This window comes from Monodelphis domestica, chromosome 3, assembly GCF_027887165.1.
Source record: "Monodelphis domestica isolate mMonDom1 chromosome 3, mMonDom1.pri, whole genome shotgun sequence".
In the NCBI taxonomy this organism is placed as follows: Eukaryota; Metazoa; Chordata; class Mammalia; order Didelphimorphia; family Didelphidae; genus Monodelphis; species Monodelphis domestica.
Window position 1 is genome coordinate 277,294,216 of NC_077229.1, and position 16,111 is coordinate 277,310,326.

The 16,111-nt window shown below is 36.0% G+C and overlaps 1 protein-coding gene across 23 annotated transcripts in view; it reads right to left on the minus strand.

The window, feature by feature from the left end:
* Positions 1-16,111, minus strand: part of ZNF521 (zinc finger protein 521) — a 348,179-nt gene that overhangs the window by 158,643 nt on the left and 173,425 nt on the right. For 16 of the 23 annotated variants that reach the window (XM_056823812.1, XM_056823825.1, XM_016431652.2 and 13 more), the window contains one exon: positions 2,460-2,544. The exons of 1 other annotated variant lie outside the window; for it this stretch is intronic. In XM_056823812.1, coding sequence (XP_056679790.1) covers positions 2,460-2,544 — 85 coding nt within the window. Of the gene's footprint in view, positions 1-2,459; positions 2,545-16,111 lie in introns of those variants that run through there. 6 more of the 23 variants (XM_056823829.1, XM_056823818.1, XM_056823822.1 and 3 more) reach the window with 2 other exon arrangements.

Below are 16,111 nucleotides of genomic sequence, written 5' to 3' on the forward strand. Positions count from 1 at the left end.
TCTCAATGAAGGCATTTTAGCCAATAAAATAATGCAAGCTGCTTTATTTGAAAGAGTAACAATAGCTTTGGGATTAAAAAAAATATCTTTGCCTTTGTGACACTTTCCTGTAATGCATTTTTTTCTCAAGACTAAAAACATAAACAGATTAAGGACTAAGATGTGTGGACAAAAGATAGAACAATTAAATATTTTTTATTTGAGCTCTGCACATACAAAAAATTAATTCTTAAAAAACTTATAAAATAGCTTGGATAGTGATTTGAATTTATAGAGCAAATATAAAGATGGATGTGATTTAGTTCTCTGATGAAGGATGAATTCCTAAAAGTTCTGATCCTAAGAGATGACATGATTATATTAATCCTTTACCCTGTTATACAAGAAGGGGGAAAGGTATTGAGAAAACAAATGTTGAGAAAAATATAAACAAAATTTAAGAGAAATATTAGGTCAATCTAATGAATGTTACAAAATCATAAAATTCCAACTTAAGGAGACACACTCTTACAACCTTATGAGCAACATTCATATCAGGTTGTAAATGTGTAAGAAGAGCATTAACTGTTTATGATGTAAAATATACCAGATTTGTTCATCAGAATCATTAAGGAATAAATAATAAATTTTTATAGAATACAACTAATTGAAAGCATGCTGTACAAATTTCTATACTTTCAATGCAGCACGTTGTTCTAAGAAAGGTTTTATGTTAAATGCATATAAATGGATAATTATGTCTATGACCTAAAACACTAGTGTGAGTGACAGCTGTGACACCCAAGAAATTCCTCTATAAGCAAACTTCATAAAACTTTCCAAACAAAAATAAGTTTCAACAATTGGAAGAAATTATTCTTCTTTTATCATTTGGGAAGAAGGAAACAAACAGGTTTTTGTTACTCTTAAAATAAGATTTTTCTTACCTACTCAAAAATTAAAAGAATTAGTGTTTATTTAAACAGAGGGATACTTATAGAGAAATCAGATGGGAAGAGATGATAAGGAAAGTTTCCAAATAAATTTCTCTGAAAGACTACCATTATCCTTTATTAGCAATTCCCAGTACCCATTATTTCCTATGTATATGAAAAATTATCAGTGATGAAGAAACAATGGAATACAAGAAAATCTTGTTTAAAATGGGCACAAACTTAAAAGTTTCCCTTTTACTCATTATTTTGATGTCTTTTGAAGAATTAAGTATTTTAATAGAAGCTTTTAAAATACTTCTTCTAAGTACTAAAAATCTGAAAACTTAGAACTAAATCTAAAAAGAAGCTCTTGATCAACTTACTGATATTTTCCTTCATTTGTTTATGTTCTCATATTGAGTTTTGTTTTATATGTCATAACTGGGACTCCATTTAAATCAAACTTTTTCCATGGAAAAAATACATCTTTAAACTAGTCCAAAATTTTAAGGGTTATTTACAGAAACATAGAGTTTGATGGAGAAATACAAGATTCTACAAAATTGAGTTTGTATCCTTTTGCAGTAGCATACATGGAATGTTTATGCTATGATAAAATATCACAAAACAAGCATAAAATCAATGACTCTCAATCTTGCTTCACAGTATAAAACTAAAAAAGAAATACAAAATTATATAAAATAATAGGAATTGTTATTTTACTAGCAAACAAAAGATCTGCTTGATAAAGTTTAATTGGCTTGCAGAACTCTCAATGCCATTACTGAGTGCTTATCAAATTAAAAAAAAAATAGTAGGTAACCTTTGGGGAATTAAGGAATAATGGGACTTTAAGAGCAATAGGAGAAGCTTGAGTTCTTTTTATCCCATCTTGTAACTTATTAAAAGCCCCAAAATAAGATTATTTCAAGAATCTTTAGCCAAACTATTTTATAAAGATATGGGTAAAATTTGTTGAGCAGGGAATGAAAAACAAAGAATGTATAATTCTTTACATGATCTTTATGCTCACGATCATTTTCAGACTGTTCAAATTGCATAATATAAACCTATTTCCATGGCTATTCAAATTATTTATGTTTCCCAGTGACAAAAACTCGCCAGTTTAGAATTTGGTACAAATATGCTTGAGCAACACACAGTAGTATCATTACCATAATAACTTCTGAAATTAAAACCTGTCTAAAACTCTATGGAAAGCTAACATCCAGTTCATTAACCATTCCTGTTAGTTTGTTTTCAATAATGCAAAAATGATTAGAAGTTTAATTTGTTAATCACCTGTGTTTTGACTGGCAGTAGATATATAATCCTCTACAGAAGTCTAAACTAGCCCTTGCAGAAAATAAAACGTGCTAATGCCTTATCGGGCCTAATAATATGAATAAAAAAATCAATCATGCCTGGGCAAATCATTGAAGGTTGAACAATTAATTCCTCCTTAACTCTGTTTAATTATATAGGCAATGATGAACGCAAGTAGGAGAAAAGTCTATTTTTAATAAGATTTAGAGCATCACTCACCAATCATGTGATTTGCAACATGAACCTGAATATCCCATTCATTGTAGAAAACCATCTGGCACTTGATGCACTGATAGGTCTTCTTCTGAGGAAACAAGTATAGACAAAATTTACTTAAATACATTATCCATGTCATTTTTGGTCTCCCATTTAGCTATTTAGAGTGGTAAACTAAGGCACTGTACATTTGCTATTAAATCAAATTTTCTGCTCAATTTCAGGCTATTTAAATCTCACCAAGGTACTTTCAAGCAAATATAATAATGTTAATAAAAGTTCTCTACAACTGCCTACTATCTCGGTCTCAAAATTATTAGAGCCATTTCAAAGACTAACTGCATAATATTTGGGTTACTTCAAACACAGAAATTGAGATACAGGTGGAGAGTTTGGGAGTTAAATTAAACTTAGGACAGTGGGAGATTAAGCAGATCATTTTCCTTCTGGAGGTCTTTGACCAAGACCTCCTATTTCCCTTTTCTTTTGGGAGAGGAAAAGAGGAGAGAAGAGTAGAGAAAGAGGAAAAGCAAGAGAAGGAAAAGGTGAGGGGGGCAAGAGAGGAAGAGAAGAGGCACACTATAAGAAAAAGAAATGCGCTGGGAACCAAAAGTCTTGCAGTTTGAACCACAGTCCCTCCAACTGCTCTGAGGGGAACCTGAGTTAAGTTGCTTAACTTCCCTAGGCCTCAATTTCTTTATCTGTAAAGAATATTGGGCCATTTCTAAAATCCTATGAAAGATTTCAGAGCAAATAAAAAGTCTAAAATTAGAACAAAGGAATTTATCTGGTACTTCATTTAGTGAACACAATGGAAAATTATTCCCACTCTCAGATTTCATCCAGATTAAGCAGGTTGTTTTTTTAGAACATCCTTCTCCTGGGGAAAAAATCATTTATTCCATCTCTAATTAATCTCTGAAAAACATCATCTAATCTCATTTTTCTCTAAAGATAAAAGAAATATAACATTTATCTAATTCTACAAGTCAACTTCTAATAATTTATTTTATTTGATATTGAAGAGTAATACCACTATTAAGTTGGCCATAGAATAAGAGTAGCACTTGAAAAATAGATGTTTATTAGTCTTTGGTCACAAAATATAGTTTTGTGAAATATTTTCACAAATAAGAAGTCAGGTAAGTTTCAGGAGTCCCTAAAGTACTTTGTCCCCCATTAACAGAGAGAAAGACCATGAACTCAGAAATCAGGGTTCCAAAGCTTCATTTTGCTTGCCTTGTACCTCAGCACAGCACTTAGAAGTTCCATGAATAGTTTCATCAACTGTTAAAATTGCTGTGTTGAGTAGACAGGATGTGTGTGTGTGTTTGTGTATAAATAAAAGAATGGGAAATGTTATATTAGAGGACCTTAAAGGGCTCTTCCAGCTCTAATATTATATATTTGATTGATTTATTGATTGATTACACTCACAACTGATAAGTCATACAAATCCATGACTATGTTTTACGTTAAAAAGCCCTTAGGAGATCAAAAAAGAAAAAGGACAAAGAAAAAAGCTTTTCCCTTTAATCATCATTTTCTGTTTCTCCTGTTTGCCAGATCTTGAGAACAATTATATTGGCACAGTCAAATATCACACCTTCTTATGGCTTTATTGACCATTTCTAGCTTTCTTCTGAGACCATTGAAGGAAATACTAATTACGATAAGACTTGTAGAAAATTTGGCTATGAGGATTCTTTGTTAAAATGTATTCCTTTGAATATGGCTAATTTTATAGCTTTGTAGAATTCCACAAAATTAAATGCAGAAAGAGGGCTTTGCAGAACTTCTAATCTGAAGGTTAAACATTATAAACACTAGTAGTTTAAAATCTTCCCAATCAGTATAATTTCTAGCATTTATTTTTCTATAACTGTACATGGTAGCTTTTGTAAAGCGTAGGGGAGACCAGGGGGGAGAGTGTGTTTTCAACTGAGGCAGTGGAGACAGAATAATCTAGCACTGTCTGTACAGTAGGCAGGCGCGAATGAACTGAATGTGTTGAATCTAAATCTAACACAGATTTTTAAAACCCTGACAATCACCACATAAGATTTATAATGCTGAGCTGTTTACAAGATGCTTTTGATGTTGACATATAGAGCAACATGTGTTGTGTAAATAACAATCAGTCTTTTTTCTTTAACATTATTTCCCTTTAGAACTAGTTAGAAAATATTTCTTACTCCCAGATGACCAACATTATATATTGTTTATTAGCATACTTCTAGCATTATTCCTGATATGTGACCTTGCTGAAAAACAAAGAAACATAAACTTAATGGCTGGTCTTTTCTCTTGTTAGCACAGTAAAACATACACCATGTCGAGGACTGTCTCCAAAAATTATGACTGATGAATATGTTGATGGAATAGACCCAATTTTTTTGTAGTCTAATAATAAAGAATAAAGTCACTTGACAAGCCAAAGGAAAAAAAATCCCAGCACTTACAAGGAGCTTCAAAATAATCTGATGTATTTTCAGATCCATATAGGCAAGTTATGTGTGTGTGTGTGTGTGTCTATGATGGATTTTTTTTTATCAGCGATAAGAGAGCTAACAAAATTTTTAGTTTAAAAACAATTTCTAAAAAATATTATAACCTGCTTTTATTAGTGAGGCAATATTCTAATCTCTTTATACATATACTTCTGACTCAATAAAGATGGGACATCATAAAAACAGTATAATAATTTTTGAACATTGTAGTAGAAACCTAGGGTCTTTTCAGTTTTCAAATTTCTGAAACAAATTCTATTTTTAAGGTTAAATAAGGAAGTGACTTGGAAATTGGGTACTTTGTCATAATATACAATTTTATGCAACATTTAAAATATACAATATCAAAACCTTTTTAAAGGTTCTTTTTAAAAGACTCCCAAGTAGTGCATAGAGCATTTATTTTATTTAGAGGCAACTTTAGAATTCAAATCACTTCCTACTCAATGCAGAAATCCCCATATGAAAGATAATTCTAGACCACATCCATTTTTGATCAGTTCTAAATTTTAGAAGTTCTTTATGCTGAGTCAAAATCTTGCCTCCCCAACTTCAACCCATTGATTCTGGTGGAATGTGTTCTTCTGTTCTCTAGACTTATACAGAACAAGTCCAATCCTTCCCTCCCCCTTTTAATGACAACCCTTCAAGTATCTCAAGACAGCTATCATGGTGCCCTCAAGTTTTCTCTTCCCAAAATTAAGTATCACCAGCTTCTTAAACTATTCCCCACAACATGTGGTTTCTCAGCCCTGTACAATTCTGGCTGTCCTCTTTTGGATAAGCTCATTAATATATCTTAAAATATGGTGCCATAGCTGAACACCAGATTGAAAATGAGGTCTGAGCAGTGTGAAGAATGATTGGGTGAGGCATTTATGACCTCATTTGGGAATGAGAGAAATGAGAGAGACAGACAGACAGACAAAAAGACAGAAATACTGAGAAAAAGAGAGACAGAAAGACAGAGATGAAACAGAGAGACAGACAGAGAGACACATAGAGGAGAGAGAGAGAGAAAGAGAGAGAGAGAGAGAACGAGAACAGGAAAAAAAGACAAGTCAGATAATTTCTCTTAAAAGCAGATAAAAGTAGAAACAGCACTTCTATTGTTTTGGCCCCAGATTGGCCTTTATCAACTCTTAAGTTGTCAATTTGCTTGAAATGCTAATTTGGTACAATTTTTAAAAGACTTTTTTTTTTCATTAGCCCTTTTTAATGTGCTACTTGGGAGTGGGATTGTCACTTCCTGATTGTTCTCTTTTGTTTTCTGATACTGATAGATGTAATTATCAGGGATACAACTTTTTCTTAGCACCTCATTATTTTTGATTGATTTTGAGAACAATTTAAATGTGCCTTTTTGACATTTTTGTTTTCAGTTATACTTTGGTTAAGGCACTCAAAGACTTTTGGGAAAGAGCACTTCATGAATTAAAAAATGATCAGGATAATTAATAATGTATAGGAATTTCTTTTAAACAGGAGATCGTCTGATCAACTCAACCCCATCCTGTTCACTCCTTCATTCTAGATCTCAACATTTATATACTACACTTGGTTTACTAATTTGTATTCTCTTCCATGATATTTTATAAATGTTTTTGACATGCCTTTGTATTGAATTACAATTTTGCACTGTAAAAAGATATTCACTCATTTAATCCTTCTTAAATGTCTTCTTTTTATATGTGATTGCTATACATTCCAAACTAATACTTTGAGGGCAAAAATAGAATCACAGAAGATCAAAGTTAGAAGGTGCTCTCAATGATTAAGTAGCCCAATAGAGACCTAGAAAAAGAATCATTCTTATATTATCTCCAAAGAGGCCTTCTATTGCCTTTAGGAGGCAGTCTATTAGATTTTTGTATAGCTCTGTTGGAAATATTTCCTTACATTGAATAGAAATATGCCTCAGTGTAATTTCTATCCACTTATTACGTGATCATAGATTAAGAACCAGGAAACTAAGAGGTCACTGAGTCTAAGCCCTGTAATTTATGGATGAAGAAATTGGGACCTAGAGAGATTAACTGGTCAGCTCATAGACACATAATTCTTAGCAATCTAAGGTAAGATTTGAACCCCGTTCTCAGAAATTTTAGCTCCTATGCTCTACTACTATGCTGTGTATTTTCACATTGCACCAATTTCTGCTTTGGGGAGCTAAATAGAACAAGTCTGACATTTTTTGGCATATTCATAAAAATGTTTCTTATATTATGATGCTAATAGTGAGTATTCAATATACCTGGCTGATTACTTGCCCTTTTTTGGATGAAGTTATTTAATTCCCATTTGAATAAATGGATAAAAGTCTTTTATTGCCCTTCTTTGGGGTCTTCTGCCTTTATGAATCACAGAAAGTCACTACAGAACTCTGTTTGGTGTTCCTACTTACTACTTTCTGACTGCTTTTTCAGGAATTTTTAATGTAAATTCCTACTCCTGGAAATGGTTTCTTGCCCCTAAGTTCCAATCAAACACTGGGCAAGATTTCTGTAATTAAGTGACTTAAGAGTCTACTTAGTGGGGAAAAATAAAAACTTTGAGTTGTTGTGACTTACCACTCTAAAACCATGTTGTGAAAGCAGCACAGTGTACATCAATTGCCTAATAAACATCTAGAACGGCCCCGAAAAACTAAGCTGTCCCCTAAATAACGTTCAAACTACCGTATCTTATAAACAAGGAATTGAAAAGGAGACGCAGTGGAAAGGATGTCTTCAGAGAAATGCATGAACAAAAAAGCTGAGCACGTTGCAGGAAAGAGTGAGGGATGCTCACTGGATTGTCCAACAGGCTCCATGTCCAGAGAAAGAATGCTCTTAGCATTCTGTGGAGAGGGAAAGGAATAAGCCCTTATAATGTGCCCCTTATGTGCCACACAAAGTGCAGAGCACTTTACAAACATCAGTTCCTTTAATCCTCACAACAACTCTGAGCGGGAGATGCTATTATTTTTCTCATTTCACTTTTTTTTTAAACTCTTACCTTTTGTCTTAGAATTAGTACTGTTTATGGGTTCCAAGGCAGAAAAGCAGTAAGGGCTAGGCAATGGGGGTTAAGTGACTTTCCCAGGGTCACATAGCTAGGAAGTGTCTGAGGCCAGATTTGAACCCAAGATCTCCCATCTCTAGGCCTGGCTTTCAATCCACTGAGCCACCCAGCTGCCCCTTCTCATTTTACTTTTGAGAAAACAGAGGCAAACAGAAGTTAAGTGAATTTCCCAGGATCATAGAGGTAGAGGTATCCGAGATCACATCTGAGCTCAGATCTTCCTGACTCCAAACTCAACAGTCTGTTCTCTGCACCATTTGGCTGCTCCTGTATATGCATTGATATGTATAAGCAAGTAATGTGGGATGGTGGAGCATAGCTGGATTGCTACCTTTATCACTAGATGAAACGCTTCTATCAAGGAATCCCCGGTCCGTTAGAGTTTGGGAGTATAAATCTGTGGATGCTAATCATTTGTCAAGTAAGCACCCAGAAAGGCAGTTAGAAGAACATTGACTCTTCAGAGTGTTACCTCTCAGCATTGCTATATAAATTTGGAAGCAGGGTATTGACTGAACAATTTGGAAAAACTATACCTCAAACAAAATTTTCAACAGCTGTAATGTGTTTTTATGGGTATCAAGAACCGTATGAGAATATTTCTGAAGATATAAAAGACCTACAGAAAACCCAATAAATTCATGTGTATATTATATATTATTATATACATTATTATATAATATACACACAGTATTTATCTGTTTTATGTCTATATATACCTATATACACACATGCAAACATATATGTATGTGTGTATATATGAAACTTTCTAAAGGTATGCACATATGAAAACTATTTAGATAAATTTATGTTTGGGTATCTATTTACTTTAGTGGACCAGCAAATACAAATCATAATGAATAATTTGGCAAACAGGACTCAAACCCATGGAAAATTATTAAACCTTTAAAGAAATTCAGCCCACCAACAAAAATACCTTTTATTAATGTTAATTCATCTATTTTCCATAATGTTACAAAGGATGGAAACTCATCCTCCATTCATCCCACATCATTCCTGATTCCTAGAAAGGATTTTAAGTACTTGATGAAAAAAAGTTAGGATCCCTGTCTTCCTTTTCTGTTTCCTAGGAAAGATGCATCGACATCCCTGCATGCAGGCATACAATTGATATAGCAGATTAGTAACAATTTATTTCAAAATTATCCATTTAAAAGGTATTTGTGATTAAAAAAGAAGTCCGACATTCACAAGACTTGAGAACAATTTTTATATGAAAATTAGCAATCTATCGAGTTCTCACCTAAAATTAGAGTGGGAAGAGTCTTAGAGTTGGAATTAGTAAAATATAAGTTTTGAATTGGATATTTTCTAGATGTGTGACCTGGAGCAAATTATTTCATCTCTCTCAGTCTCAGTTTCTCATTGGTAAAATGATGGGGATCAAAGTCCTCTAATTAGGTCTTTTGTTGGTCTGATGTATGACATTATGTGACTCTTTTACCATTTTTCCCTTTACTTCCTCTCACCAATGATACTTGCTCTTGCTTGCTTTCAGAATGTCAACAGCTATCCATCACTTTGAGTTGAAATCTAACTTTTGGAAGTATTGTAAAAGTAGAGTTAGTTGCCCTATAGAGTTAAGTAAGTCAGCTGTACTACTAAAGTCCTATTCTGTTGCCTTATTATGACAGAGAGACAATCTTGGACTCTCAAAGTCCAAGTCAGAAAAGCTCGACTCGGTAGGTCCTATCAAGCAGTGAATGATTTAAGGACAATCCTAGCAATTAACTTTGTCCTTTATCGGAGGACTACTCTCGCTGATTTCACAGAGGTCCATCTCCACGAGGGGACAGAATATTATGATCACAATAACATGAGAAGGCTGTCTAGGTAGGGGTACGTGACTTGTGATGTGCATTGGCAAAGATAATCGCAGATCTTTCAATATAAGGAAGACAGTCTGGGAGGCTCAAGCACTCACTTATGTGAGTGTGGAAAAGTGGATGGATGCAGTTTTAGACTCTACAAACTTTTAATATGCCTACTATAACAGATGAAGTCAACTGGCCAAACATGGAGAGAAAAGGGGGCTGGATCTGAAGGCAAACAGCCTGGGCTGAATCCTAACTGGGTCTATTAACGAACTTCTCATCTCCTCATCTCCTGTACCTCAGACATCTTTCTCAGTCTCTGGTTTAAAAAAAAAAGTGGCCCTTATTCTTGCCAAGGTCAAACCATCTACGCGTACATTTTCTTAACTCTTACCTTCCCTCTTAGAATCACTACTGTGCAGAAGAATGGTAAGAACTAGGGCAAGGGGGTTCAGTGACTTACCCTGGGTCACAGAGTTAGGAAGTGTCTGAAGTTACATTTGCCACCAAGACCTGGCTCTCAATCCACTTACCCATCTGGCTGCCCCTACATGCACTCACATGCTCTGTCTTCTCCAGAAGATTTACCTTGCATTATCATCACTTTCTAATCTTCAACCTCTCTTTATGTTCTGAATCCTTTCTTGTTGCCTACAAAAATAGTCATATCTCCTTTATCCTTTAAAAATAAATAAAACAAAACTTCTGGAAATGTTTATCCCCACTAGATATTTTAAATTGTTACTTTACTTTTTAGGTAGAATGCTTGAAAAAAACCCATCCTTGGTGTTGCCCTTCCCTTTCTTCTTCTATCTGCCTTCCAACCTCCTAATTCAACTGAACAGCCATGATAATTAATGAGTTGAACAATAATCTCTTCATTTTCTGATCTGGTGACCTTTTCCCAATCCTCATCCTTCTAGATTCAGAGATAAAAAGATATGAGGGGGGGAGTGGTAGAGGAGAAAGGGATAAAGAGAGAAACACAGAGAGAGAAGGAGAGAGACAGAGAGGGAGGGAAAGAGAGAGGGAGGGACAGAGAGAGAAGGAAGGACAGGGAAAGAGACAGAGAGGAGAGAGAGACAGAGGAGAGACAGAGAGAAAAGGAAGGAGAGAGAAGAAGGGATACAGAGAGAGATGGAGGGAAGAAGGGAGAGGGAGGAGGAAGAGAAAAAGAGAAAGAGGGGGAGGGAGGCAGAGAGAGAAGGAGGGATAGGGAAAGAGATAGAGAAGAGAGACAGAGAGAGAAAAATGGAGGAAGGGAGGGAGGGACAGAGAGGGAGAGACAGAGAGATAAAAGGAAGGAGAGAAAGGAAAAGAGGGAGGGGAGGGAGAGAGAGAAGAGAGAGAGAGAGAGAGAGAGAGAGAGAGAGAGAGAGAGAGAGAGAGAGAGAGAGAGAGAGAGAGAGAGAGAGAGAGAGAGAAAGGACAGAGACAGAGAGACAGAGACAGAGACAGACCAAGAGAAATTGAGGGGATGGAGTCAGAGAGAGAAAGAGAGAGACTCTATTGATTACTTTCTAAAATTCTTTTCTTCTCTCAATGTTCATAATTTTCTCCTCATTTCTCCTCCTAGGTGTCTGAAAGCTCCTTAGTCTATTTTGTCAGATATTCATCTACATCAGGCTCACTAATGGGTCACCGATGGCTCTCTCCTGGGTCCTTTTCTCTCTTCCTCTGTAATATCTTGCATGGAGATATCAGCTGCCACAGGTTTTATCCTCCTCCTTTAAAGATAACTCCCACATCTATATGTCCAGCTCTTGCCTCTATGCTGAGAACCACTGCCACAGAATCAAATGCTTTTCGGGCACCTTGAACCAGATGTCTGGGAGATTAAGTCAAATATAACACTTCTAAATAAGAACTCGCTGTATTTGCCTAACCCTTCCCTGCTCTGAATTCCTGTGTTACCACCGAGGACGTCACCATCTTCCCAGTTACCCAGGTTCACAAGCATCCTTGTGTTCTCCTGGAGCCCCTGCACAGCCAGCCACTTGCCAAATCTTGTCCTTTTCTGGCCCCTTCATACCATCTCTTGCAGATGCCTACTTTCCGCCTCTTGCACAGGCACCATGACGGTTCAGATCTTTCTCAGCTCTCTTTCTACTTTCATCCTCCTCTCAGCTAGGAAAGTGATTTTCCTGAAACAGGCATCTCAACATGCCACTTCCCTACTCAATTAAGTCCAGTGGCTCTATATTAGCCCTCGGATCAAATAATAAGTCCTCTCTTTGCCTGCACAATGCGGCCCCTTCCTCCCTTCCGAGGCGTTCTATACAGGATTCCCCTCAATATAGTCTCCGATGCAATCATCCAGCCTGTTTGTTGTTCTTTACACAGAACACTCCATCCTTTCCTCCTGTGCCTCTTGCCCAGCTGAACCTCATGCCTGGCACACTTCCTCTCCTCAACTTTACTTCTTAGTTTTATTAGCTTCCTTCAGGACTCCGCTCAGATGACATTCCACAGGAGGCCTTTCTTGATCCCCCCAGCTGCCATAAGCTTCCTCTCTCATATTATCTCCTATCTACTCTGCATATATCTCGCGCATACCCATTTATTCACATCATGTCTTCCTCATTAAAATGTAAGCTTCCTGAAAGCCCCCATTAGAATGTGAGCTCCTTGAGATCAGGGACAATATTTGCCTTTTTTCTGTATTCCTAGAGCTTAGCACAATGCCTGGCACATAGAGGAGGGTCTTCATAAATGCTTAATAAGTGTTTCCTCATCAAGAAAAGACAGGATTGAACTAGACAGCCTCTTAGGTCCCTTCTAGCTCTCAATGTATAATCTTATTAACCTGTGAAATATTTGTACTGTCTTAAACTCTGAATAGATAAATTTGCTTCTCAGGGAAATGGGGAATGGAAAGACACTCCTCCTATGCACTAACACAGAACACGGAGCTTTCTAGAATATAAAAATTTTAAACCCTCATCAGATACAAGGACAGTATTCAGCCAACTGGGGTCCTGCAGAGGTTTTTGGTACTTACTCTAATTAGTCTCCTCATTTCAGGAGCTCTGCTTAGGAAAATTTAAGAGAATTTCAAGGTAAATAATGGTGGATGGGTGAGGAGAAATAGAAGACAGCAAAATTAAATGGTGGCAGCTAGATGGCTCAGTGGACAGAGCCTGGGAAAATCAGGGTTCAAATCTGGTCTCAGACACTAGCTGTGTGACCCTGGGCAAGTCGCTTAAGCTTCTATTTGCTGGAGTAAGAAATGGCAAACCACTCTACTATCTTTGTGAGGAAAAAAAAAACCAAACAAAACCCAAGGACAGTATGTTCCATGGGGTCAGGAAGAATTGAGCATGCATGGCTGAACAACAATACAATCTTTATGCTAGTCACCTAACTGTTTGACTCAGTTTCCTCATCTGAAAAATGAACCAGAGAAGGAAATGGCAAACCACTCCAGTACCTTTGCCAAGAAAACACCAAATGGGGTCATGAGGAATAGTACAAGGCTGAAAAATGTCTAAAATAACAACAATCATAATCAGTTAAGCAATAAAATGTTTTAGCTAAGAAAATATGTAAAAGTAAATCATGGAAAATAAGCAGCTTATGTTGATGCGAAAAGGCACCATGGAATATTGGAGAGTTGTCCTTTGAGTTATTCTGCCTCTTCCTCGAGCTCTGTGACCCTGGGCAAGTCATTTAACCTGTCAATGCACCAGGCAGCTTTTTAGACAATAATTTACAGAGTACATGTTAAATTGCACACAGAGAGAAGTTGCTTTATTTAGCGCTCCCTATACTCATAAACGGCAGCCACAGTCTCTTCTACTCTGTCCCTCTCCCCTTAAAATAACTCTGGCATATACATATATTTTTCTAGTTGATTCACCCAGCTATCTGACTCACCAAGCCATCAGATATAACTGATGGTGTCGAGGCAACTATTTACGGAGACCCCTATGCTGGGTTATTTCTATAGACCCGTGTAACCATAAAACTAGTCATTATTGGCAACTAAAATATACTTTTATTTTTGGAGACACCTTCATATTTATAAACTCTAATTCCTAAAGCTCCAAAGCCCAAAGTAATTTTATCAATAATGGGTATCTGGATGAAGTAAGATAGGCATTGTAGCCCCCAAAGGCTGGAACAAGCAGGAGTAAGGGCTTAGAAGTGATTTCTTAGGTCTTGGTATGGGTACGCAGGGAAAAGTTAAAGCAATGAACTTTCTAGAGACTTAGGAAGCATCCGAAACACTTTCACAAATAATATGGTGATATAACCTGAGATTCACTGCTTTATGGGGATCCACTGGCACAAACTTACAGGGGAAGTGCGAAATTGAGATAGAAAGACAGTCAGAACACTAACCTTGGGAAAAACAGATTCCTTTCTCCCTTGGGTCTGGTGAAATTTGAAAATACAACAAAGCCTCTTAATTCAAACCCAGAAATTCCAAATTTGGGATGCTGAATACAGAATTACAAGAATGTATATTTCTGTGTGTGTTGGGAGTAGAGTGATGGCAAAATAGGGAACTGTTAACCCAGTAACATCCAAGTCTGTACACTAATACTTATTATTTCATAGGTGTAGAGAGTCCCTCCAACATGGGAGATTGCAGCAAGTCCATAATATAGTAGAAAAGTTGTATGTAACAGATGGAGATTCAAAAAGGCTAAATGAATTGCCAAACATCACAGAGCTATTAAGTCTTAGTGGCAAAATTTGAACTCTCGTCTTGCTTAACTCATCTCCAGAGCTCTATAGGGCATGTTTCCTCTGTCTAATACAAATATTGATTAAAATAAATCAAGTATTCTTTAAAATAGGACTAGAAGAATACATAAGTGCATTTTGCAGCTACTTACTATATGCTTCTGAAAAATAAAATTATATTTCTTTACCAGTATCCTATAATTAAGATTTCCACTTAAACTTTTTAAAAAGTATAAACAGTAAATCCCTCAAAAGAGATGAATAAGGTTGAATATAATGGATGGTACTAAGGAGAACAAAATTAATCAATTCAATAAATATTTCTTTAGTGCCTACTATGCACAAGCACTATAATAGATTTTTTAAAAAGTTCATGGCATGGTCAATTAAATTCAATTTTTTAAAAAAAACCCTTTATCTTCTGTCTTAGAATTGTTATAAGATATCCATTCTAGAGCAGAAGGGCGGTAAGGGCTAGACAATTGGGGCTGAGTGACTTGCCCAGGGTCACATAGCTGGGAAGTGTCTAAGGTCACATTTGAACCCAGGTTCTCCTGACCCCAGGCCTGGAACTCTCCTACTGTGCTGCTTACTTTTACTTTTTCAATCACTCATTCATTATATGACCTCTATGTAACAGACACAAGGGATACAAAAACAAAAATTAAAATCATCTTTCCCCCAAGAAGATTATATTCTACCCCTGGAGAGCTCCTTTAAATCAAGGAATTAACACTGAAATGAAGACATCCATATACCTTAAGTTCTAATATTCAAGTACAAAGTAATGTCTGAATAAATTAGTGATAGATGATTAGAGACATAGGTAATGTCTGCTATAGAAGAGCCTTTTCTCTCCAGTGTTTTGCAGACTCCGTGACACATAAGAGGTGCTTAGTAAACATTGATTGATTGATTGATAGATATGATAGATAGATAGAGAGAAATAGTCAGAGGAGGGTTATAGTGGAGACAGGACTTAAGCTAAAAGCTTGATAAATGGTGGGATAGAGAATGGGGGAAGAGGGCATTCCATAATATTAATAATGAATTAAGGGGCTGAGAGAAATTGGTTTGATCCAAAAGATGCCTTCCTCCCTCAAAGGGTTAGCATTTTAGTTGAGGTAGAGTTTTGCATCATGAGAAAATGAACTGATGAAAAGAAAAAAAAATCCATGATGCATGCGAGAGTAAAGCCTAGGAAAGGTTTTAATATATAAATAACTTGGGTTAGAGAGGTAAGACTGGTAGGTAGGTGCATTCTGTACTGGCTTAAATGACAACAAGAAGGGAAATATCTCTCTAAATTTACTTCTGAAAAGTTATTAATGTGAATTTTCTTTTATGGGACAATTTTGACCTCTTTCCCTACTCATTTTCACACTACAGATTTGAGTCTCCTCTCTAATACCTTGTTAATCTCGCTTTTATATTACCAGTTCAGCTGCTATTTATTCTTATGACTATCAAAACCATCTCAAGTAGAATGTAAACCTTTTGAGGGAGGAGAAGCCTATTTTTTCCATTTCTTTCATATCCCCTCAGGCACTCAATG